This window comes from Falco biarmicus, chromosome 7 (genome assembly GCF_023638135.1).
Source record: "Falco biarmicus isolate bFalBia1 chromosome 7, bFalBia1.pri, whole genome shotgun sequence".
In the NCBI taxonomy this organism is placed as follows: Eukaryota; Metazoa; Chordata; class Aves; order Falconiformes; family Falconidae; genus Falco; species Falco biarmicus.
The window spans coordinates 52,954,321-52,979,876 of NC_079294.1; the positions used below are offsets into that span (position 1 = coordinate 52,954,321).

The following is a 25,556-nucleotide window of genomic DNA, read 5'->3' on the forward strand; positions in this document are numbered from 1 at the left end:
AAAACTTGTGGGTCAAGATAAAGGTAGTTTAATGAAGCAACAGCAAAAGTCACACACGTGGAAGAAAAGGAAGACAGAAGTTGTTATTCTGCACTTCCCATCAGCAGACAATGTTCGGCCACTGCCCAGGAAGCAGGGCTTCAGTGCGTGTAGCAGTTGCTCTGGAAGACAAATGTAAATAATGAATGTCCCCCCTTCCTCCACCTTTCTCTTAGCTTTCATATCTAAGCAGACATCATATTATGGAATATCCCATTGGTCAGTGTGGGTCAGCTGTCCTGGCTGTGTCCCCTCCCAAGACCTTGCCCACCCCCACCCTACTGGTGAGAGGAGGGGGATGGTTGGAGAGACAGCCTTGCTGCTCAGCAGGAGCCAAAGCACTGGTGTGTTGTCACCACCTTTCCAGCCACCAGTACACAGCACAGCACTATGAGGGCTGCTGTGGGGTGCAGCCTGCCACAGTACAAGTATTATTACTATAAAATATTTATTTGGATGGAGTGTTCCAATCTCCATATTATTGTGGTTAGATTCAGAGGTACCACCTGGCAACTGAAGCCACTTACTGCTTTGGCCTGTTTCATACTCTGCACTGGTTTGTAGACACAGTATCAGCCGATCGTGATCCACTGCCACCTCAAATTCATGAAGGTTGCTTTCAGACTAGCCTGTGCTGCAAGTTTGCAGTTGCAGTTTTGTCCAGGCTTACGAACTGAGGAATGGATTCATGGCTGCTAGGCAGAGAAGATTTATGAGGGTTTTTAAGATGGAACAAAACCACAGAAAGCAAGCTTTGTTAAAGGCTCGGTTCGGTAGATCTCTGTGCAAAGCATGGATAGTTGTAATCCAGTTCAGATGTTCGTGGAGTTATATAACCTAAGCATGAGCTGGAGCAAGTTAAGCCTCCAAATCAGAGACAAGTGGTGTCAAGTTATTTGCACATGTGCCTGCCTGTCTTGGGTAAATAGGTTGGAAAGAGGAAGGACATTGCAAAGGGTAAATGTGTCTGAAGAAGTATAAACAGAAATATTGTCTGCAGAATGTAAATGGACCAGTTAGTGGCTCTCTTTCCTTTCTTTCTGCCTCCGCTGTATGGATGTTGTTTGGCATCATGCAACATTCTTGTTAAGCTTTTTCTGTCCAGCTCCTTATCCTGCTTGTTGCAGTTTATTTTGACAACTATTGCTCTCACTAAGAGCAAAGAAACTGAAGTGTCACAAAATTTCTCAAGCTGCTCACACCAATTTTTAATTTTGAGAGAAATCCTCCACAGTCTACCTACTTCACCACTTTGACTTTCATTACTATTGACTACGTTGGACGTAAAAGCTTTAAAAAAAAGTGTAAAGATGTGGCTATGCAAAAAATCCTTATACTTAAGGGAATTATCATTTTTAGTTGACTGCATGTGGGAAGTGGTGAAGGGGAGCAAGTTCAATAGGAGTAGATTCAATGAAATAGTCACTGTATGATCAGTTAGATTTCTAATACTTCTAATGCATTATTAAATACAGCCTTTAGGAAGCCTTACAGCTCCTGATGGTACAGCTCCTGAGAAGGAAAAGAAATCTCCAGCAGCTCAGACTAAGGCAGCCAGAGGGAAAGGAAAGGGGAAGAAAAAAGGAGGAAAAGGAAAAGAAGAGCCAGAAGAAGAAACAGACCCAAGAAAGCTTGAACTCCTGAACTGGGTGAGATGACAGTATTTGTATTAAAACTGTTGAATAATTATTATCTTTTTCATCCTGAGGGAAAGAGAGAAGGGAAATACACACTTTCATTTTACAGAATGCTCATTTGCACATACCCATACAGTCAGCAGCAGTTTCTGCAGGGATGCTGTTCAGTTTTTTATCGAGGAATCACTCTCTTATCCCACGTGCACCACATGCAGCCATACCACACCAGTACAAGTCAGTGCTTGCCTGCTGCATCTTCTCCCCTGCACTGGTCAGAAGGAAATAAGAACACCAGTGAACATCTTCATCCTTCTTTGTACGTTATTTATCCAGTGAAGACAATTTAAACATCTTTATTTCTAAGCGTGTAATTTTCCAGTTGCAGTAAATGAGATTGTTCTGTTGTCTGGATTAAAGTTCATGTGTCAAGGCGATTGCTGCTCAAGGGCTTTTCCCCTCTCCTACTGGGTTCTAACCCCTTAACCCATATTAAGAGATCCATTAGGCTTCCTGGCCAATGTTTTTCAAAGGCAAAGCTAAGTTGGTGAAGGAAGAGGAAGTGCTTCTTCCCAAATGATTTGAGTCTTTTGACATTTTATGTTGCCTTTTCTGTGTGAGGCAGCAGTTGAGTGGATGATACATATATGGAAGTATCAGGGTAAATTATGTCAACTTCTTAAATGTATGAAGTGCATTTTTCTTAAATTTTAACTTGTTCCTATCATGTTGACCAAGTAAATCTCTTTTTCACATAACGTGTCAAATGTGATGTGCCTGTTAAAAATACTAAACAAAATGATTGAAAGCTACAATTGTATTGCTAAAGGTTTATTTTACTGCTCTCCTCTCACCCAAGACCTCATCAGAAAACTCTGCCATCTGTATTGACTTGCACATGGGTAAAATGTCATTTTCTAAATACCTCTTCACTTACAGATTATTCAGCATATTTGGGAACTTGGGAATATCCTAAGCAATGAAAATGTTTATGGTTGTGGTCTTCTGTGCTCATGTAGTCCCACATTCTCTGTTCTGTAATTCAGGTGAATTCCCTGGAGCAAGCTATGCTGGATGCGCTGGTTCTGGATCGAGTGGACTTTGTGAAACTGCTTATTGAGAATGGAGTGAACATGCAGCACTTCCTCACTATTCCTCGACTGGAAGAACTTTATAATACTGTGAGTGAACAGAAATAATAAAACGTCCTGTGATTCTTTGCTACTGTATTCAACAAGGCCGTCCTTTTACTTCTTCTCCTTCTGAGATACGCTTGTTTTTCCAAAAAGCTCTGAGCCCTGACAATACACAGGTGTTGGATAGCAGTAAAGGGAGCCATTGCTACTGCATATAGTGTCCTGTTGCTTCCCTGCATATACACATTCCTAATGAATAAGCCTATAGCAGCTTTCAGAAGCTATTGCAGTTTACTATGTAAATATAGTGATGTATTTAAAATGCACATTCAGAACACTTAAAGAACTTAAAGAAATAAAGTAGATAATGAAAATTTAATACCAGCAAGTAGTGGTCATTTACTTTTAATCTCAATTAGTTTTCATGTATGCGTACTTTAATATTATTTTTAAAAGCCTGTACATTTGTCAAAGTACTTACACAGCAACTTTTATTCTTAGCACATTGCAGAAGTCGGTATCATTTTTCCTTGTTGCCCAGCAAACCAAAATGCTTTACCCAAACCCACAGGATGTTGTGCTTTTTTTTTTCTTTTTTTTTTTTTTTTCAAATTCTCCCAACCCAGCCCAACCTGCAGCAAATTCATCAGGAACTTAACTATTTCGAGACTTTTTCTTCCCATCACTTGTGGCAGGTATTCTAGGGCAGCATTCATACAACATAGAGCCTCAGTCTAGGCTTCTGGTCCCTTTATGGCTCCTGCAGCAAGTGCAAATTCAGACAATACCACAAACAGCTGTGACTTGAATCACCACATAAAGGACTATATGAAAGAGATTACACAGCTCTTGATAGAAGGGTGTTTATCATTGTAGCCAAGGTTGTCCTTCTCACCGCTGAAGGGTGTCATGGCACATGGTTGCCTGAAGTTCTGCTTACAGTGCCAAATCATTAATTACATTTGTATTTGCAAAAAATCTGAAGAATTTAAGCTCTAATGGACCTTGAATTATTTTTGTTTCAGAGATTGGGTCCACCAAATACGCTGCATTTGCTAGTCAGAGATGTGAAAAAGGTAAGCTTGACTAACAGCAGCATTATGTTAGCGCGGTTACATTAGCTAGGTGAGTCAACAGTACAAGCAAGCATAGCACGGGGGAAAGCAGACATGTGAAATGGTAGTTGTTAAGAAAAGGAAAGTTAAATTACTTCTTGTGACAAACAGTGATGTCAGTCTAAATTGGGTATGGCTATACTGCACTGCTAGCAATTTAAAATCTAAGGAGAGGAAAGTTAGGTGCCTAGTAGTATAATATATAGTTTGAGATTGAGGTTGATACTTCCTTCTCTACAAGAAGCTCCCAGTGCAGCATTGCAAAGGAGGAAGGAAAGGCCTGCTAGGTTAACAGGAAAGCCTGCACACAAGCACAGAATTTGTTCTCCTTTGTTTGTTCCCTTGTGTGTTTTTTAGTTACTGTTGTCTCATCAATCCTACTTTTACCTGAGAGAATATCTGTTCTGTTTCTCATTGCTAGAAGTCCTAAATTTCTTATTAATTTGTTTCCATTACATGTAAATGTGTTCATTATAAATGAATAGGGTCACTGTAAGATTTGTTGTTGTATTTGCTCTTGGAGGTTTTGGAGCTTTTATTCAGTGAAATTCAGCTACATGAAATAACCTGTATTCCTTTTTGCAAGGAAAACTCCCATTTATTCCCGGAAGTTTGGATGTGGGAATTACACAGTACTGGGTTAATGTATAATTCATATTCATCTGCTTCATAGTTTAACCCTTTTTTTCATTCAGTGTTTGTCTTTTTGAGTGTTACTAATGCTCTTCTGCATTCTGCTTTCTGTCTGTCTCCTTCTCATTGCATTTTCATGGCTCACCCATTCAGCGACAGTCTCGGGGATTCAGTTGGGTTAACATGGAGGTGATGTGTCTGCTTAGGATATAGTTGTTTCCGTGGTGCTGTAGAATCAGTTACTGTTGTAAGATGTAGCTTGAACAGTGAAGCACAGTGTTCAGTTCATGGTTCTAGCAGAGTCAATACCACTATCCAGCTTTTAAGTGTAACAGTGGAAATTATAGTCTCCCTTTTTCTTTGAGTCTGGGCTGCACATTAATCTAAATCATGTTCTGCATTGTAGTCTTAACTCTGTAGATAATATTATGATGAAATATAAGTTTCCATAAAATATAAAGTATGCCTGATATTCACCATTAAATTAAGTCATGCTTTTATACTGGGTTAATGATATCAGTGTAATGGTATTTAATTTCATCAATATAACCCTTGCAAACAACTCAGGCTTGTATGGACACTGGCATGCTGAACAAGTAAATTAAATGAAAATTTCTCCTCTATATACTATAACTACTGCCAACAACAAAACAAAAAACATCTGGCCCAAAAAAATTTTCATTCTATGAATCATTTATCATTAATTTCATACAAATATTCAGAGACTGAAACCAGTGGCTTTAAATAATACCTGTGCGCAAATTTAAACATGACATGATATGTCTAGCCAGGCAATTTAATGAATGTTATATTTTCTTATCCTAAGTCCTTATTTTGTTTTTTATATTATTTTTTGGTAGGGAAATCTTCCACCAGATTATCATATCAGCCTAATAGATATTGGTCTTGTACTTGAATATCTCATGGGTGGAGCTTATCGCTGCAACTATACTCGAAAAAGTTTTCGGACTCTTTATAATAATTTGTTTGGACCAAAAAGGGTAAGAATGAGTTCATTCTGGGTGTGGCTATTGTGCTGATGGTAAAAAATAAGTAATGCTGTGTTCCTTTAACTTTGTGAAATACTACATGTTAAATTCCAAAGAAATGCTGCAAGACCAAATTTGAAACTCTGGTAGTGAAGTGACATAAGGAACCTGTAAAACACCTATGTTAAAGTATGGGAAGGCCCCAAAGTGGGTAAATACACTGTTCTAGTGGCGGATTTCCTCCTATTTCAGTAGTTCACAATCCAACATTTCTAACTGTGGTGTTTGTATATTTACTTACCCCTACTTGAGGCTGTAGCTTTTTTAAAACTGTAAACTGTATTGGTCAAGCCTGGCCTGTTGGTCAAGCCATTGTAACCAGCAGCAGCCTTAAGCTGGGTAAGGCAGAGAATTTAGTCTGAATGAAGAAGTCTGAATGAAAATGCTACAGTAAGTCCTGTAAAGAACTGCTCTGGCCAAAAATCTTACCCTATGGAAGCCACTGCAATCTCAGTAAAGCATTTCATAGTCACGTACCAATCCTGAGAATATCAAGCATGGCCCTTGCTTTGTTAAAAAGTCTGTTCTAAACAAACGGAATAGTTGTATTCATTAGCTTATTTATTTGTTTGGTTCAGCTTTGAAGGTCAAGTGAAGGTTCCTTGCCTAATTACAAAAAGCCTCATGCTAGAAAACACAGTAGGATTGTAGCCCCACAGATGGTCACTCAAAGCCCAGGTACTCTGCAGCTGACATAGTGCATGTGTAGTGATGGAACAAGCAAATGAAACTTTTAGATAAAATATAAACCAGAAATTTCACAATAGAACAGAGGGATTTTTTTAATGGGAAATTGTGAGAGAAAAAAAATTATTTTTTTTTTTACTGTTTCCTGTGGGTGTCTGTATGGGTATCTTAAAAGCACTTTTTTTTCACCAAGCTTTTGCGACGATGTGGTGATTTTAACTCTCTAAGCAGTTTATTATTGAATGATTCATTTAACTCTTCCATCTGAATCAAAACCTTGAGTGCAGGATGGAAAATATTTCCTAACCCATTGCCTTCCTGAAAATACAATTAAGAGGGAGATTGATTAATTGTATCATTTTTGGTACAGTTATTTAGAATAGAATGTTTAGTAATAAATACTGTACATTTGTGATCGAAAATGTGTTTTTCCTTGAATTGTTTGATCTTTGAATTTTCCTTCCCATCTAACTGATTTTCTTTTCTATTTTTAATATTCAGCCAAAAGCTCTTAAACTACTAGGAATGGAGGTAAGTTGGGTTTATTGTAAAATACTGTTTTTATCAGAGCATATCTTGGTACAGTTCTGCCCTTGCTCTTAGCTTTTTAACTATTACTGTGGCTTAAAGTAAATTTCAACTAGACAGGATTTTCCATTTTGCAAACAGCTTATGAAATACTTCTGACATTTTTTCTTGGGTAGGGTCTCGAGAACTACTTAAAGCCTTGCTCAGTAATCTTCAGGTTGTTTTTAGCAGTATTATGTAATAACACATTCCATGTTGGAACATATTGTAGGTTTAAGCATTCAGAAGTGAATATCGATGATATTGAAAAGAGAATGTGATCCAGCAGTGCTACTTAGGTCAGATCCCCTTTAACCCTGAAGTAACAAATTATGTGCAAATGAGTTTTTATCATAGACAAAACATTTAACTGGGGTGAAAAAACAAGGTGCTCTGACATGTTAGATGCTGTCCTCCACTATAAAACAGCCTTGCTACCATGATGGCACCATGCTTTGTAAATGACGAAGCTGATCCAGAATTTTGGGTCTAACCCCTGCTTCAATTACTTGTGTGTCTGCAGAAATTTTGAATTGATCAGAATCAAGTCTGGGATGATGCCTAAAAACTCACACTGTTTTGGAGGTGGTTGCTTTTGTTTCTGAAAAAAAAGTATTAATATAGACCAGGAAAGCATTTACACAAAGAGGCTAGGTATATTTCTCCGTGTAGTATGCTTTTATTAATGCTGCGATAGCATTCGGACACAGTATATGTACATGTCGCTTGTGTCACATTTCATGTGAACTATACCCACGCACAAGAGCCTCTCCTTCCCCAAGCAGATAAGCGGCTTTCTGCTCTATAGAGAAAGTCCAGGTTATGTTTAATCTCTCTGATCAGCTTCCTATTTTCTAATGGCTTGAGGCCAAAAGCTCAGCCCCTCAGCGATGAAACCCTTTTTTAATTAGCGTTGATCACGCATAGGTTGCTTGGTGCTTCTCCAAAAGCACATTTTGATTTTCTTGTTTCTTTCAGTGATAAATGTTTTAAGTGGTACAAACTGAAGTGTTCTCTACACTTCACTGTGGGTACACCCACTTCCTTCTTCCAAGAGAAAAAGTGAAATGAAAAATTGACAGTTCTTTTGCTGAAGTGGCCAGTAAATTGATGCAACTCCAAGTGTTTAGCATTTTTTTTTTTATTTCCAGTGTCAGCAGCTCCAAAACAGGAAGTTTAGACTCTTTAGAACTTTGTCTTTCTTACCCAGGGTTTGGTTTTGATTTGATTTTCCTAGTGTGGGGAGGACCTAATTTTTGGTCCTCCATTTGAGATTTTATATCCTGTGCTTTGGATATCCTCAACACTTTCCTTCATGTGCATACAATTAATGACCCCTGAATTTTCCATGAGAGACAGAGTTCTTAAAACTGCTGGAAGAGAAAAGCATACTTAATTGTTGAGCTGAAGAGCCATCTTTGGAAAGCTGGGGTGTGAGACTGACTCTGAATTTGGATTTAAGCTCATACTTTGTCAAAAAATAGTGCATTATGCTGAGCTTGCTTGAACAAGAACGGATTTTGTAGAATGGTAATTGCTTTTACTTGCGATCCACTTCTGAGATTGGAATCAAGGTCTGCAATGATGATGAGTTCTGTCTACACCTATATATGCAATGTTCTTCCTACATTATTTAAACCCTAATTTTCCCAATCATGGCTTTTCTCCCTTCAGGATCCTGCTTCATTGTCAGTACTTCCCTTCAGTTACTTCCATGCTGGTTCCTGTAGTAATGGCCTGTCCTCCCTATCCCTTTAAGAAATGGGATACTTTTACCTTCCATTTGCACTGCACACATAAGAAGACATTGCTTATTCAAAGGTGAAGACTCCCTTTAGTATCTTGCTGCTCTTGAGGATGCTGTCTACCTGTCTTTTCCATTTGCATGTTACCACTCTCTCCAATTGCATGTCAAGTCTGAAAACTGGTTTGATACCTGTAAGATACGCAGCACTGTTCTTCAGGAATAGATGCATTCATACCAAATTAGAAATCATAGTGGAACCTGTTCATAGTGAATTCAGGTTTGTTAAAGCTCATTGACACTGCAGAGGAATTCATTAAATACTAATTAATTGCAAATCAACCTGTGCAATTATACATGCAGTAGAGATCTACTTACAGTATGGTATCAAGTGATGTTTTCAGTACAGTAGGGTTCTACTGTACTTATCCAAGATGGGTGACCTGTAATTAAGCATGCAAGAAACGGTTCTCTGAATAAACCATTAAGCTGTCAGTGCATGCTCTGTTACATGTTCTTCATAGTTTTATTGCTATTGGCATTCACTGTAGCAAACAGCAAAAGCAAGTGAGAACTTTAACTATTAGCGTGTCCTCTCAATACTTGTTCTGTGCATGGTGCAATTGTCAAGTAAGCTGTTAAAAACTGATGGGAACATTTTTTCTTCCTTTCTTCCCAGGATGATGAGCCTCCCACCAAAGGGAAGAAGAAGAAAAAGAAAAAGGAGGAAGAGATTGATATTGACGTGGATGACCCAGAAGTCAGCCGCTTTCAATATCCCTTTCATGAACTGATGGTATGGGCCGTGCTGATGAAACGGCAAAAGATGGCACTCTTCCTTTGGCAGCGAGGGGAGGAAACCATGGCCAAGGCACTTGTGGCCTGTAAACTGTACAAGTCTATGGCCCATGAGTCTTCTGAGAGCGAGCTCGTGGATGACATCTCTCAGGATCTGGACAACAACTCAAAGTTAGTAGATGCAGAGCAGACTTCGTGTCTACTTGATATAGGGGTGGTTTGACCTGCTGAGAAGCTTTACTTGTAGTGAAGTACAATTTACCTCTAGAACGTAGGTTCACAGGACACCATTTGGAGCTGATTTATCAACAGTAAACAAGCCAAAATGTGATCTCAGAATCTAAAGGAAACACTAGCAACAAGACTTGCATTTTTTCTGACAAAACACATTCTTCCTTTAGCTTGTCTCTCTGCAAAACTAGCTAGTTTTATTTCACAAAGTTATTTTCAGGATATACTCACATAAATTAAGGGGTATCTGATTATATATCTAAACTGACCCTGAGATGTTATTGGTCTAAGCTTATTCTCTCTGGTCAATAAAAACTTTGGTAGACTGTCCCAAATCAAGCTTGAGACTCAGTTCTTATACGTGTGTGGGAAAACATGTGAAGGGAATTAAACCACAAAATTTCCTGTGAAGGGAATTAAAACCCCAAATACAAGCAAAAACTGATACCTAAAATAAACCTCACTGGACTTACCTTGCATTTTCCAGAGATTTTGGCCAGCTGGCTGTTGAACTCTTAGATCAGTCCTATAAGCATGACGAGCAGATTGCCATGAAACTACTGACCTACGAACTAAAAAACTGGAGCAATTCCACCTGCCTGAAATTGGCTGTGGCAGCTAAACACAGGGACTTCATTGCTCATACATGCAGCCAGATGCTCTTAACAGATATGTGGATGGGGCGACTACGCATGCGGAAAAACCCAGGCCTTAAGGTATTTCTGTTGTGCAGTTGTTAAATATATGGTTTGTTGCACATAACATTCTACATAGCGTATGTATAGAACAAATTGACTTACTAATCATAGATGTTTTAAGAACATACCTGTTTTAAAGCTGATTTTTTTTCGGACTCCAAATTCAGGATATCTAAGGAACATTACCCCAAGACAAAGGAAAATATAAATCCATAAAAGGCTTTTCATGACTGGAATCTGAGAGCAAAGTTGTGGCTTTCAATGAGTGATGAGATCTGTTCATTGAAACCATACCTTTGCTTAAAAATCAGTTGCATACAAGCAAGATAATCTCCATTAGGAGTTCACGCAATAGGATTACAGAACATGAACCAGACGTGGACACATGGTTTTTACATTGCTTAATATGGTGCTGGAAGAGACAGAGTCGAGACTCAGTGCTGAAAAGAATGAAACCTGTGCAATGGCATTGTGTGAAACTATGTGATTTTTATTTCCCTCTTCTGTGATTTGATGATATGGTCTTTCTTACTGATTTTTATATTTCCTGATTGGTGAATTTGCCAAAAAAGTACTAATGTGAGGCTGATCCAAAGGGGAAATATAAGTGAGCCAATGTTAGGGAAGCAGAGTAGTGTTTGCTTTTGTGTGTTTTCATATGAATATAATCTTTTCTATGTTATATTATGCAGTAGCCCATTATGGAGGCCCATCATGATGGTGCCGCCTTCAGTCTCACCTCCCTGTTTCCTTAAATCCCCCCTTACTGACAAAGTGCATGCCTATCTTCCCAGATCATACTCCCAAGCTTGCTGACATACACATTGCACTCTCTCTGTCATTATCAATTTACTTCCACTTTCTCATGTCTCCCTCTTAAACCTGTTTAAAATCTTCAGGCAAGTGTCCTGCCTTTCAAATTGCATCATGGTATGTCCTAAATCTGTTTATGGATTTCCTTTCTTTTCTCCAAAGGAGTCATCAGTCTGCTATCGTTCTAGTTTCATTACCTGCATTCTTTTCTTTGCTCCTTTTCTGTACTTTGGCAACTCAGGCTTGTGTGTCTGTATCTCAGCAATATCGTATAGCAGAACTCTCCTAGTGCTGTCTGCAAAACTTCTCTTACCTTTCACAAGTTTTTTGACTATTAGAACTGATTAATAGTAGGTGACCAAAGTAAGTATAAACTCCAGAAACAAACCTGAAGCCCTCTTCCAACCACCATTGTGTCCATTCCATGGAATTTCTCTGCACAGCTCTAATTCTGTAGCACAATTTCTTAATTGCAGTGTATTTGTGGAGATGGGAAGCCTTCCATGGTGCCATCTTTCCATATAAGACCTTATTGCCAATGCTTCATAAGTACTACCTGCTCATTTTTGTAGGTCTTAGGATAGCAGAGTACCTTGAATACTATACAAAAGAAAATATTGTTTATGGGGTTCGCCTTGTTATGAAGTCTATCAATGTAAACAAATATTGCCATCTCAGCTGAATTCTTTCTTATTGTACAGGTTATAACAGGGATTCTCTTCCCTCCCACCATCCTTTTCCTAGAGTTTCGGAGTTACGATGATTATTCTTACCAGACATCAAGAGAAAATGAGGAAAGCAAAGAAAAGGAGGAGGAAAATGCGGTCAGTAATGGAGATTATAATGAAGTTCTAGTATCTCAAGAGTGCTAAGTTTTCTAACCTCTCTGATTACGCTATAGGTCACTCAGGTTAAAATCTCAGCTGCCTCTGTGGGAGAAAAAACAGTGAAGAGTTTTGGGAATGTATAGGCTGGATTCTCGGGGCATGTAAATTATCTATGTAGTTGCACAGATTTATGGAATTTGTGGCTTTTTATTTTTTAAAAAGAGCTCTGTTGCTCAGAAGAGGTATCGTGTAGTTGACAGTTGGGTGGGGCTGTAGTTGAGGAAAAGCTACTGTTTTAACTGTTGAATATTGATGAAAACTGACAACTTTGGTCTTCCAGGATGCAAATGCGGATACAGGTTCCCGAAAAGGAGATGAAGAGAATGGAAAAAAAAAACAAAAGAGCCTTCCAATCGGAACAAAGATCTATGAATTCTATAATGCACCTATTGTCAAATTTTGGTTCTACACAGTAAGTCATGATGACTAAACTGATAGTGGTCATTTTTCTCACACCTGTGAAACTTAAATGATTCCAATGTAAAAATAATAATCAAGTAATAAATGAATACATAGTACTGGTTTTCGTGGAATCTGATGAATAAATCGCTCCCTTTATTCAGAGAAAAATGCTTAAGACGATGGAACAAAATTAATAACTGAAGCTTATGCTGTCAGCCTCTAAAACTCCTGCGTGCTTTAAAGGATGCCCTGTCTGGGTCATCATAGGTGCAGCTCAGTGTGAGCTCCACAATCCAGACGGGGCTGGATTCTCTTGTTTTCTAAAGGCTCTGACTCCTGTTCTGTGTTGAAATGTACTTTAGGACCCAAGAAGTAGTGCCATAGTATCAGTGCTTGCCACTGCTCCATTGAGAGTTAGGCTCGGTCAGATGAGTGTAACCTAGATGGAAGCACAGATGCCAGTCCGCTAAAGAATTCATAGGTACTTTTATTTAAATAATTAAAGCCAATCTCAACTATATTTATTTTTTACAAGCATCTGATTTTCTCTTTAGTGCATCAAGAATTGTCTGGTGCTAAACTGTTTTAATAAAGCAGAAAAAGTATTCATGCTACGGCCCACAAATTTTGTGTGTGCCCTGTAAAAAGGATACTGGTTTCTTTTTTATTCAAAGTTAGGACTTCCAGTACCTAGTATGTCGTATTACGTAGGTTTTTAGTTGTAGCACATCATAATCACAAAACACTATCCTGATCCCTTTCTGCTGCCTGTATTAATAATTCAAAAGCAAAATTCCTATTCACTTTCAAAAAAAGTATCCAACATGGTTTCACAGTGTCGAGAATTTACATTTTTTTGTAGATTAGAAAGCCCCGGGCACAAAGGATCTGATTTGGAGTGCTTTGAAATTGTTATTTTGCTTCTTTCAACAAATGAGAGAATTCAGCTGTCTGGGTCATGTGTTCCACAGCATCTGTCAGCCCTTCAGCTGCTGGAGGCCCGAGGTCTCGGCCCCTGGGCCTGGTAGCTGTAGGAAGGGCACTGCAGCAGGCTCGCTTCCTTCACAGAAGAAAGTCTTTTTTTCTTGTGCAAGTAAGCGTCTTCAGCAGCTGAATCTTTCATGCGCAGCTCCAGTCTATGTGTCTGTACACGTCGGTATGACTGTCACAATTTGGGCGGGCTTCACTTTCATGCGTTTTGCAGGCAAACCTACCGTTCATGTAGATGGGTTTAAGTAACAAGTGTAGGAAGAGGTGTTGTAGGGACTGATATATGAAGTATGTATGCCTCTGGCTTCACATAAAGAGTATATTCTGCCTAGATGGTCTCAACCCTATTACAGGGTGGAGAAAAGCAAATGGTCTGTGTTGCTCCTTATTTCCCCTACCCCTCCAGGCAGGTGCTGCTCATAGCCCCACCTCCCCTTTCTGCTTTAGACCTGTTTTGAGATGGTGGGTAAACATTTCACACTGAATATCTCATCTTTCAGAACACTCAGTTTTCTCCCTGGAAAATCTGTTGGTTGAATATTGCTTTGTTTCCCCCCTGCCCTTCCCCCCTGCCCCTCCCTGCCTCAAAGTCATTGAATCCATTTTGGTTTCTTTAACTCTGGACTTCCAAGGTCCTCAGAGTTTCTAGTTGGCTGGTTACCAAAGACTGCTCTGAGGCATGGAGACACCAGCATCACCGTTTTGACATTTACACCAGCGGTTATAGAAAACCGAGTGATAGCTCTTTTGACTTACACTAATAGACCACAACTTTGTAATGGAAGTGAGTGTGGACTGATTTGTGTGTGTGTGTGTGAGTCATCTCCGTAAGTGAGTACTGCCTAACTGTGGAAGGATCCTGGGATCCGTCACCTAAATTCCATAAAAGATTTTTTTTTTTTTTGTCAGATATCATACCTTGGTTACTTGATGTTATTTAATTATATCATCTTGGTACGGATGGAACGGTGGCCATCAGTCCAGGAATGGATTGTCATCTCCTACATTGTGACGTTGGCTTTGGAGAAAATAAGAGAGGTAAAGTCTGATCATACCAACATCTCATAACCCTTAAAATGAAGCTCGCTCTTAGAGGTAATAAATGGAATGGACTTGTGCAGAGGGTTGAGAAGCCATACATGAGAAAGAAGATTCTCACAGGGCGAGAGTCCCAAAACGCCCATCACTGGAGATGATTTCATTTATAACCCATTTCTATACATTAAAACTTCTCTTATTGGGAAAAAGGTCAGGCAAAAGTGCCCTGAGGTCGGTAGTCAAAAGGAATGCTGTCATTCTCTTATGTGTGTTTCCAAGAAAGGGCAGGGCCATACCCCGTGAAGGAAGTCTCAGCAGATACTGGCTTCTTATTACTGCTGCAGTCCTTGATGAGAACTGCAGGCAGAGAAGTGTTTTGGGGAATTAGCCAGGAGTAGGATCTGGCTGATCTCATTACTTTTGTATGAGGAAGATAAAGCATAGAAACGTCTCCTGTATTCCCATGCTGTAGTGTGGTTTGCACTTAGCCTGTCCTCTGATTCATAATTCCTACATCTCATACGAACTGTATTTGGAGATAAATATGGATGCAAAGTCAGTAAGCCAGATCTCCCAGTTTGATTAAAACCTACAACAAAAAAAGGGCTTAATAAAGCCAAAACAGAAACAAAGATGAAAAGGAAGTCTAGAGGAGGGCCATGAAAATGATCAGACGGCTGAAACAGCTCTGCTGTGCAGACAGGCTGAGAGAGTTGAAGTTGTTCAGCCTGGGGAAGAGAAGGTTCCAGGAAGACCTTGCTGCAGCCTTTCAATATGTAAAGGGGGCTTATAAGAAAGAGAGAGACCTTCTACGAAGGCCTCTAGTGACAGGACAAGGGGCAGCTGTTTTAAATAGAAAGAAGGTAGGTTTCAATTGGACATAAGGAAGACATTTTTTCTGATGAGGGTGGTAAGGCCCTGGCACAGGCTGCCCAGAGAAGCTGCGGATGCCACATCCCTGAAGTGCTCAGGGCCACGTTGGACGGGGCTTTGAGCAACCTGGCCTAGTGAAAGATGTCTTTGCCCATGGCAGGGCAGTTGGACTAGATAATATTTATAGGTCCCTTCCAACCCAAACCATTCCATGTTTCCATGAAAAACAAAGTTTGCCTGCTAGTAACTCAAAATAATGCTGCTTGAGGCAAATTTTGCTGGCAGTGAAGGGGGTCTCAGACACCTGTTGAATGTGACGAGATTGGTCTTTTTTCATAACCGTTACTTCAAAAATGTAACTTGGAGTTTTTCCTAATGATCTCTTTGTTGTTTTGTTTGATGGGGTTTTTTTTATTTCAGATTCTGATGTCAGAGCCTGGCAAGCTGAGCCAAAAAGTGAAAGTTTGGCTCCAGGAATACTGGAATATTACTGACCTGGTGGCTATTTCAGTATTTATGATAGGAGCAATTCTTCGCCTACAGAACCAGCCTTACATGGGTTACGGAAGAGTGATTTACTGTGTAGATATCATTTTCTGGTACATCAGAGTACTAGATATCTTTGGTGTGAACAAATACCTGGGACCTTACGTCATGATGATTGGAAAGATGGTTAGTGCCTAAATTGCTGTAAATTATGTATTTCAGAACTTCATGGGAAACTCAGTTCAGTTCTGATTTTAGAAAGGGGTTTTCTGTCTGCGTAGGACACTGAATAAAGTCTGTGAAAAAGTTGCCATGTGAATTTTGCACACACACGCACGAGATGCAATACTCTTGCTAATAACTGCTTGATTGAGAGGGAATCTTTTTTCTTTCTTTTTTGCTGATACACCAGGGTCATCCACCAAACCCATCACTTGTGGACAGGAGATGATGCAGCAATATTTATATCATCTCTTTGCAACCAAAGAAGAGGTCTATGCTGAAAGCACAGCATAGTGCACTTGATGCAAAAGAGAATAGGGATAGCAAAGGCTTTAGCGCTTAAAATATTTTTAAATGTAAATCTAGTATTTAAATTACTGGTTTTACTGCATTTTTATGTGTGCTTAGTTCATGAGCTACAGTAGTAGTTAAAGGATAATACCAAAATTATCCAGGGTAATGTGTTTGTTTTCTTTACGCTTTCTTGTTTACTGCATGCTGGCAAACAGACATGCTGATGCTACTGTACTACCTGGTGATGATAAAAGCCTCTGTATGGTCTCTCTGTGCAGATGATTGACATGCTATATTTTGTGGTCATCATGCTGGTGGTTCTGATGAGTTTTGGAGTAGCCCGCCAAGCTATTCTGCACCCAGATGAAGAGCCTTCTTGGAGACTAGCTCGCAACATCTTCTATATGCCCTACTGGATGATCTATGGAGAGGTGTTCGCAGACCAGATAGACCGTAAGAGTAGAATTCATAGTAAGAGTCTGTTTCCTGTTTCTGAGGCAGATGATCAGATCCAAATTAATGATTGCTTTTAATTTGGAAATAGTGTTTTGTCTTTATGATTATATTGGTTTTGTTGTTTTCTTGTGACAGACTCCAGAGTCTAAACAATTTTCTGTTCCCCACCTGCATGTCCTCTCAGCCTAGATTCAAATTCAGTTAATACTGAAAGCAGTATAGTCTGGAATACTCTCCCGTCCGAGAGTATAACAGTATTAAGTGTTCTGTTTATTTGCAGGGATCAACAGAGATCGTTCTGAAATGTTCATTTGAACCAATGTTTTACTGTTCTAACAGAAGCAGAAAAAAAAAATACTACCTTGCACAAGAGATGAAAATACACATATCCTTTCATCTCTAACTCCCTGCATAGGCTATGAGCTAATACATTTTTACTCTCATTGATACATCTGTCTACTTTCCAGAAAAGTTTCTATTTCATTAGATACTCATGTTCTTTTCTACACCTGTGGAGAAACAAAAAATGAAGACTCTGCTTGATTAGCTTTGGGTGTGGAAATAGCCTGTCTTATATAAAACTGCACAGTTTAAAAAAACAACTGTCAGTATTTTAGAAGAGATGGAAACTGACTTGTCGTTACTGCTAGTTTTGTGTTAACATTTGACATTTTTTCAGATAATCAAACATGCAGCTGGCCTCCCCTAGTGTGTATTACGTAGTTTACACTTTATCTGAAATAATATAAGCTGCTACTTCAGCATTGTGTATGTGTTATTTCAACCATCTGCATATACTGATAAGTAGTAAAGTGGAAGGCTGAAGAAATTGTGAGGTCTAAGTTCAAAAATGGTAAAGATCCATCATCATGAGAAACTTCTATACCAAATGTCATTAAAGTGTACTTTAATTGCTTAGAAAGGAATAAAATGTCACTAGTCAGTTTCTGACCAGTGTACACTGCTGAAAAGATCATATCATCTTCCTTTTCCTTATGAATGCTTGTCTCATTATTGTAACTTACGGTACAATAAATTACTCTTGACAAATAAAAGGTCAAGCCAGTCATTTATTGTCCGATATTGCAGTTCCAGTGCACCTGTGAGCCAGGATAAGCTCAGGATCTCTCAAGTGTGTTATTTCTCCCATGGGGAGGAGCAGACTGTAACCGGGTATCCCTTACATTTGTGGGTCATAATGTGCATTCAAATCCTACTTCACTTTGAACAAAGGATGTTTGCCAGTGTAGACAGTTTGATTTCTTTACAAATTTAAACTCACACCTTACCAACAATACTGATCTCTTCAGTCTAAGTGGTGTCCCAGACTTCTGTCATGCTTCAGTCATTTCTCAGTTATATACTCGGCATCCTTTGAATTAGACATCTTTCTTCAGGGTGAAAGATTTTGGAGGAAAAAAGTTCGGGCTTTCCAGTTACACAGGTGCAGTCCAGCTACTTGCTCCACTAACCTTCCCAGGTCAGAAGCTTTGCTGTGTCAGTAGCTTAAACATAAGCTAGCTCGGAAATCTGTGGTTTTGTTGTTGGTTTAGTGTTGAAATAGAAGTGGCTACGCAAGGAGTTCTACTGGTATAATTACACTGCATTACAATTATTCTGTAAATTTCTTATGTCTAGAAATCTATGGACTGACTTCTGAAGATATTTTCCTTTTCAGTAAGAAATTTTCACTCTGATCTTTCCATGGTTCTCTGTAAACACACCACAAAAGCAACCTCAGAAGTCATTGGGGAGTGATTGCTATGGGCAGTCTAACCTGGCTCTGTGTCAGGTGCTTATGGGTAGTTTTGCCAAGGCTCACGAGTGTAAACAATTTATGGAAAAAGTATTACATCAAATTTTCCATCTGAAAGAAGGTAGCTGGACTTTTGTCAATAGCTTCACTGAGGATAGGATGTCACCTAAAGATGAAGAATCACAAATCACACAATTGCTGAGGTTGGAAGGCACCTTTGGAGATCACCTAGTTGAACTACCCTGCTCAACGCAGGGTAATTAGAGCAGGTTGCTCAGCGACTGTCCAGTCAGGGGTTTAATATCTTGAAGGATGAAGACTGTGCAGCCTCTCTGGACAGCCTGGTTTAAATGGAATTTCCCGTATTTGTATCTTTGCCCACTGCCTCTTCTCCTTTCACTGGATACCACTGAGAAGAGTCTGGCTCTGTCTTCTTTACTCCCACCCACCACCAGGTATTTATAACATTGGTAAGATGTCTCTTGACCCTTGTCTTCTCCAGGATAAATTATCACAGCTCTCTCAGCTTTGCCTTATTTCTCAGGTGCTCCAATCACCCTAATAATCGTTGTGGCTCTTTACTGGAGTCTTTCCAGTATGTTCATGCCTGATTTCCATGGGGGAGGCCAGAACTAGACACAGCAGTCCAGATGTGGTTTCACTAGAGCTGAGTTAGAGGTGAATAACCACCTCCTTTAACTTGCTGGTAACACTGTTCCTAATGCAACCCAGGATGCTCTTGTCTTGTTCCCTGCTTTTAGAAGATGTCCGTGGTCAAGAAGTTAGTGGCATCCAGTACTCAATAGAAACATATTCTTAAACGATACAGCAGCCTGGCTGAGCTTCTTTCAATAGTGCAGTTTGTCTTACAATCACCGTTTAAGGGTTGGCAAGCAAGTATCCATACTGGTAGTCAAAATGGGCTTTAATGATACTGTATGCTGCAATAATATCAGAACCGTGACTATTAACAGAAACATAGCTAGTCACTAGAGACAGCTGGCAGACTCAAAGCCCTGATGGTTCAGGGAGGGGGCAGGGGGAGGGAGAGAGAGTGAAAAATGAGCAGGAAATGTTTCCATAGCAGCTAAAAGAATGATTTTGTGTGATAATTTTGACTCGTTTTGTATTTGTGGTGACCTCCAGTTTTGTTTACTTGCCTGAAATATCGGGTATATTTAGATCATCTGCCAGAAGCATTTTGTGATTTATTATTAATATCATGAATTCACTGTCACATGTAACATTTGGGGAAAACAACATGAAAAGGAAACTGCAGAATGCAGTGCATTTCTAACAAAGACATTGTTCCTAAGCATATGTCTCTACTGTTCTGACATATGAGTTGCTTATCTTTTCTTGGTGAAAAAACTGTATTTTGAATTGTTTTTTTATTGTGGGTTTTTTTTTTTCTTTATTATTCTATTGTTTTCTTTCTTTCTCTCCCTGCCTCCTTTTCTATTAATTCCTTTGGAATGCTGTTCAGTCTATGCCATGGAAATTAATCGTAAGTCTCTGTGGAGAGCTGGTTATCTCATTATGTCCATTAATCTTCCTCCTCACTAGATACTGATATCTAGATACTGATATTTTAATTGTAGAGCTCATCCAATATTCAGGTGTGATTCTTGTTTTTCTACTGTAATAGTTTCATTTGAAAAAAGAAGAGGAAAAATATTTTAATACAGATTGCAGATCAGAAGTTTTAAATGAGTTTACATGGTTGCTATGACTTGTTTGTAGCACATTGACAATACAATACTTTTTAAAAATGATGATGCATCACTGTAATGGTAAAACTAATTCCCTTTGATTATCTAGATACAATGTTAGTGTTTCTGTGGCAGTACTTTCATTGGTCCTTGTGAATAATATTCTGATTCGCTTGACTTGCCTGTTATACTTTATTTATGATGAACAGGAAAAACATAGGCCTGATGGCTGAAAAGCAAATAAAATGCATTTTATTAATTATAGTCTAAAGATCTCTTTCAGTGCACAGTAAATAAGATTAGTCTGTTTTCAAATAATTTGAAGTATTTCTCAGGTGAGATTGAAGCACTGTGTTTTTGGCAAAATGCTTAAACTGGTTTGTCTATTCACATAAACTAAATCCGTAATGAACTCATTGGCAGATCACTGTCAGACTTAGTACTTACTAAGATTTCAGCTGAAGAACCTGCGGTTGATAAACAATTTACCTGCTACTAAACAGTTCTGAAAGTTAGCCTTGTATTTGAAATCAGATACACTGGCATTGCACTTACAGACGGGACAACTCCAAGGTGGCTCTCACCCCAAGACAACCTGTGCATTCTTAGGTTACTTCAGGCAATTATTTTATATCAGTTTGATCAATACTCTCATTTTTGGTCTCATTCTCACCAGTCTGTTTTGCTGTTACTGCATCATTTTCATTTCATGTATTTGTCTCTTTGGTCTCAAATATTACCTAAACCTCAGAACTATTGTGAAAAATAAGGGAAACATAAATTGGCCTGGAAGTGGCGGCAGGGCCACCTGTTGGTGACATCAACAGCGCCAGATGGAAAAGTAATAGCGGTGGGTCCACCTGGGGAGCGCGGTCAGGGCCAGAGGCAGCAGGGCCAGAGGCAGAAGGGCCACCCGAGGGCCACCCGGGGCCGGGCTGAGGCGTGCTGCCGTGGCCCAGGCAGGGCAGGCGGGCACAGGCACTGTGGGTTACCCCCAGGCGAAGCTGGGGATCATCAAGGCCTCTGCAGCCCTGTAAAGGTTTTAGTTATGCTCAGCGATCTGGGACCACTAACTACATTCTTTTATATCTTTGGCAAGGAACGCACACAAGTTTAGTTAGAGATTATTTTTTTTTAATTCCACTATTAATATGTACATATGCCTATTAAGATCTTGTCCTAGACTATTAGTATGAGAAAAAGAAAAGCAATATGAATTTAAAGAGAAAGCTACACTGTACAGTAAACTTGGAGCTGCCTCTCCGTTGACTATTATGGGAACTTATTTTTGTATGCCATAGTTGGAAGCAGAATTTGAAGTAGAAGTTATACATACTTGCTACTGAAAATAAACTGACAATTTGTTTAGCCTGGCAAATTTTACGCATGTGTCATCATTAAATAAATGTGAATACTGTTTTCAAGGATTGAGCAATTTGTGAAAAATACTTTTTCTGCTTTTTCTTCAGCTCCTTGTGGGGACAATCTTTACGACGATGATGGTAAACGCCTCCCTCCATGTATACCAGGGGCCTGGCTCACTCCTGCTATTATGGCCTGTTACCTCTTGGTAGCAAATATCCTGTTGGTAAACCTGCTGATTGCTGTCTTCAAGTACGTAAACGTTCTTATTGCAGAGTTAAAGTTTCTGTGAGAGCTCATCAACCAATTTTGCGAGGGTTTGCATCCGCACTCAGAATCTAATTACTCCCTGAACATGACTGGCAAATACTTGGAATAGTAGGAAAGAGCAGAGGAAAGGTTGCTTTGAATTTGCCAGGAATTGCAGTAATCCATGTGAGAGGATCTGGCTACTTCTAATGACCATCTAGTGGACACTTGACAGGCCTCAAGATTGCTCTGGAAAGATGAAAACCAGAATCCATGAAACCTGCTACAAACGTGATGTAAGCCCATGTAACCACTAGCAAACATGATTCTGCGATACAACTGCAGAATGAAAATCTGAACATCAAAAGCAGGTGGCATGGCCACTATCACTACGTCATCTGGCTTCCTTTTCTTTTTTGTTTTGCTTTTCAGTTAGAAAAATAAATTAGGGCTTTGCAGAGTTCTGAAATGACCCAGAAAAGGAGCCTATGCTGCCTTGAAGCAAGAGAAGGGATGCCTACATGTTGCCAAGATCTGTGGCCAGTCCAAGCAATGTGCACATTCTTAATGTTATTCCACGAATCTATATTTAGACTTCTCTAGAGTAAAACTAAATAAATTTCTGCTGTTTGTTCTTTGTACCCAGTTATGTTGCATGCTTTTCCTGTCATTACCTAGGGATTAAAAAAAAAAAAAAAATTGCAGCATCTGCTTGCTAGTAAGACTTTCTGAACACACCACCTGAGAAAAGCAGGTGATCCATTTCGGATGCCCATAAACACGTAGTGTTGGAGGGCTTGTTGGCATAGGTAGCTGGTGTCACAATCACAAAAACAGTTAATCATGTGCCCAGAATTCTACAGCTCACAAAGCCTGTCTTTCATTTGATGTATGTAGCTTAAAAGGTCACGAATTTTTAAGTGCTGAAATGCCAGTCACATCGCTAGGGGGAAGGGGAAGGATCTTACAATGGTAGCTATTATTGGCTGAAGGACCAAGGAATCAGCAGTTTGGGAAGTAGGTCATGCTGTTAACTCCTGCCATTCCAGCATGGTTGCAAGGGGGTGAGATCTAGCTGGGGAATTCCTGCTATGTAGGAGACACAGAATGAAGGCAGATTGTCATTTATCATTGGTAAATTAATCTCATGTACTTAGCCAAAAGAAACCAAAAGCTCAAGAATTCTCTGGTTTCAGAGATGTTTTAGCTGGTTTTCTGAATGTAGATATTCTAAAGCACAGAAAGTTAAAGAAGCGGACAAAAAATATAAAAAAGGAAGTGCCGATATCATCGTCATCATCACAGAAATGGAGTGAGCTGATTGAGCATACTTTAAAATAGCTTGAAAGGCTTTAGCTAAGACAGCACTTCAAGTCTGCTTTCTTTTAGTTGATATTTCATAACCTTGACTATTGTTATCTCTGGATTGGATGCTATAACTTACACTCCTTCATATCCACTGAATTACAAAATAAAACATCTTTGTAGCACGCCTTATTTTGTGTAGAAGTGAGGAGGCCACGGCTTCCAAGAACACATTCCTTTACAAGAATATGCAGCATGTTTTCAAGTCAGAAGTTTGAGTGAATAAAGTTTGGATTTAGGACATTTTCTGAAAACTTGAAGTCTTCTATGTAGGTCAACCTGATTAGCATATTAAAGGCAAACTATGTGAAGCTTCTGGGTTTAGCATACAAAATACCTTTCATGGATTTAATACTTTGGGTAATATCAAATACTGGCATGTGTTAAAAGAAATACTTTATAACCAAGCACCAAAATACCCATTATGTGATTCATAAATTGTGCAAGTTTCTTTTCTAACTTTTCTAACGCTAACACATAAAGGACTTTATACAATAGGAGCAAATTGCTAACAGAAGGACTGTTCTGGGTGGTGCTTAAGGGATGCAGAGCACCTTCTGCTTGGCTACCCTGAGTTCAAGTTAATCATCAGTTCAGCAAGTTCAGCAGCATCAACAAAGAGCTGGACCAAGCAAGTCATGTGGCCTCATGTTGTTATTTGGCTGCTACTTTGCTCAACATAGTACTTGCTCAATGTTAAGTAAACTTAGGGTCCTGATAGAAATTGTACCAATGTTCCCTTTCAGCAATACCTTCTTTGAGGTAAAATCAATATCCAACCAAGTCTGGAAATTCCAGCGGTACCAGCTGATCATGACGTTCCATGACAGACCTGTCCTCCCACCACCAATGATTATCTTCAGCCACATCTACATAATCATCAAGCGAATCTGCTGCCGCTGCAGGAAGGGTGAAGGAGACCAGGATGAGCGTGACAGGGGACTAAGTATGCCATAAATCTTCTATAAATTGAGCTCTTTGCACCATATTAGCAGAAAGCAGCAGCTTTTCTAATGCTGAACGATTTTGTGCATGATGGCTGTCCAGTGTATTTGCAGAAGATGGTATGGGACAAAATTGATATCAAATTAACAGCTTTTGAGCTCTGTGGGCTCCTGAGAATATGCAGCGCTGGGCTGCTAGGGAAGACCTTCTTTAACATGCTTTCTTAAAACAGTGAGGCAGCATCTACTTAATCCAGTTTTACCAAGTTCTAGTGAAGTTCGTATGGCAGGAAGGGCAAATAGGAAACTGAGATGAAGGGATCACAGTTTCAAGCTCTGTGACTGTGAGCAATCTGTGTCTGAGAGTATCCCCACTTTTATTTCTTCATGCTAGAGATTTATCTGTCATTTTACAGGCGAACTGTGAGGATTCTATTTCTAACATACTCTGTTGATTATTATTTTCATTGTTTGGCTCATTGAAATAATCAGATGCTCACAATTATTGCTGTATTTCTGCATCACATAGGAAACATATTTCTGTACAATATGCTTCTGAGTTAAAAAAGGGAAAAAAGTAAATGTAACACTCCCTCCAAATACCAAAAGACAAATTCAAATAAAGGATGAAATGTTCCCAAGAGCTTATATTTCCCTTGGATTTTCCCTACATGATTATAAATTTTTGAAGCTCTTATCCAAAGAATGTCTGGGAAGCAATCTGTTGTATTAGATTGTCTGTTGCCTATAGTTGGCACCCTTTTAAGAACAGTATTTGAATGTAGAAATATCAAACTGACAGAGATTTCCCTAGTCTTCCTAGTCCCTAGTGTAAAATCTAGTCAGTTTGTTCAATGCATAGCGCTGCTGTTAAAAAGTGCAAAGGTCATTGAGGAAATATAGCCCCAAGGGGATGGTCATAAAAGCAGATGATGGCTGTAATGCATTACATTGCCTTCCCAGCTGTGGCCATTTTTGGCTAAGTGCTTATTCCCTATTTTCAAAAGTATCGGTTCATTTAGTGCAGGAGTAGAATCTGCAGTATCTGTGTCCCCAAAATAATCTGCTAAATCAGATTTCAACTGACTGCCAGAAGTTCAGAAAAAGGAAATTAATATTTTGTTCATCTGTTTTGCAGAGTTATTTCTGAATGATGAAGAGCTAAAAAAACTATATGAGTTTGAAGAGGAGTGTGTAGAAGAATATTTCCAGGAAAAAGAGGACGAGCAGCAATCATCTAATGATGAACGCATCCGAGTTACCTCTGAAAGGTACCTATTATAAGAAAGAAAACCATACCGCTTATCTGGAACAATATTTGCTTTTTTGTGTCTTCATTATAACCAAAGTTGACTCAGAGTACAAAAGATTTAGAA

At 39.3% G+C, this 25,556-nt stretch overlaps 1 protein-coding gene across 11 annotated transcripts in view; it reads left to right on the forward strand.

Annotated features, from left to right (window-relative positions):
• The window catches only part of TRPM1 (transient receptor potential cation channel subfamily M member 1), a 109,428-nt gene that overhangs the window by 78,302 nt on the left and 5,570 nt on the right, over window positions 1-25,556 (forward strand). For 4 of the 11 annotated variants that reach the window (XM_056346215.1, XM_056346216.1, XM_056346208.1 and 1 more), the window contains 17 exons: window positions 1,515-1,688; window positions 2,720-2,854; window positions 3,835-3,885; window positions 4,711-4,746; window positions 5,418-5,558; window positions 6,795-6,824; window positions 9,284-9,573; window positions 10,121-10,349; window positions 11,846-11,968; window positions 12,312-12,443; window positions 14,333-14,461; window positions 15,755-16,006; window positions 16,615-16,807; window positions 20,035-20,055; window positions 21,730-21,874; window positions 23,983-24,182; window positions 25,319-25,451. In XM_056346215.1, the coding sequence (XP_056202190.1) occupies window positions 1,515-1,688; window positions 2,720-2,854; window positions 3,835-3,885; window positions 4,711-4,746; window positions 5,418-5,558; window positions 6,795-6,824; window positions 9,284-9,573; window positions 10,121-10,349; window positions 11,846-11,968; window positions 12,312-12,443; window positions 14,333-14,461; window positions 15,755-16,006; window positions 16,615-16,807; window positions 20,035-20,055; window positions 21,730-21,874; window positions 23,983-24,182; window positions 25,319-25,451 (2,414 nt within the window). The remainder of the gene's footprint in view (window positions 1-1,514; window positions 1,689-2,719; window positions 2,855-3,834; window positions 3,886-4,710; window positions 4,747-5,417; window positions 5,559-6,794; window positions 6,825-9,283; window positions 9,574-10,120; window positions 10,350-11,845; window positions 11,969-12,311; window positions 12,444-14,332; window positions 14,462-15,754; window positions 16,007-16,614; window positions 16,808-20,034; window positions 20,056-21,729; window positions 21,875-23,982; window positions 24,183-25,318; window positions 25,452-25,556) is intronic. The other 7 variants (XM_056346209.1, XM_056346210.1, XM_056346212.1 and 4 more) reach the window with 7 other exon arrangements.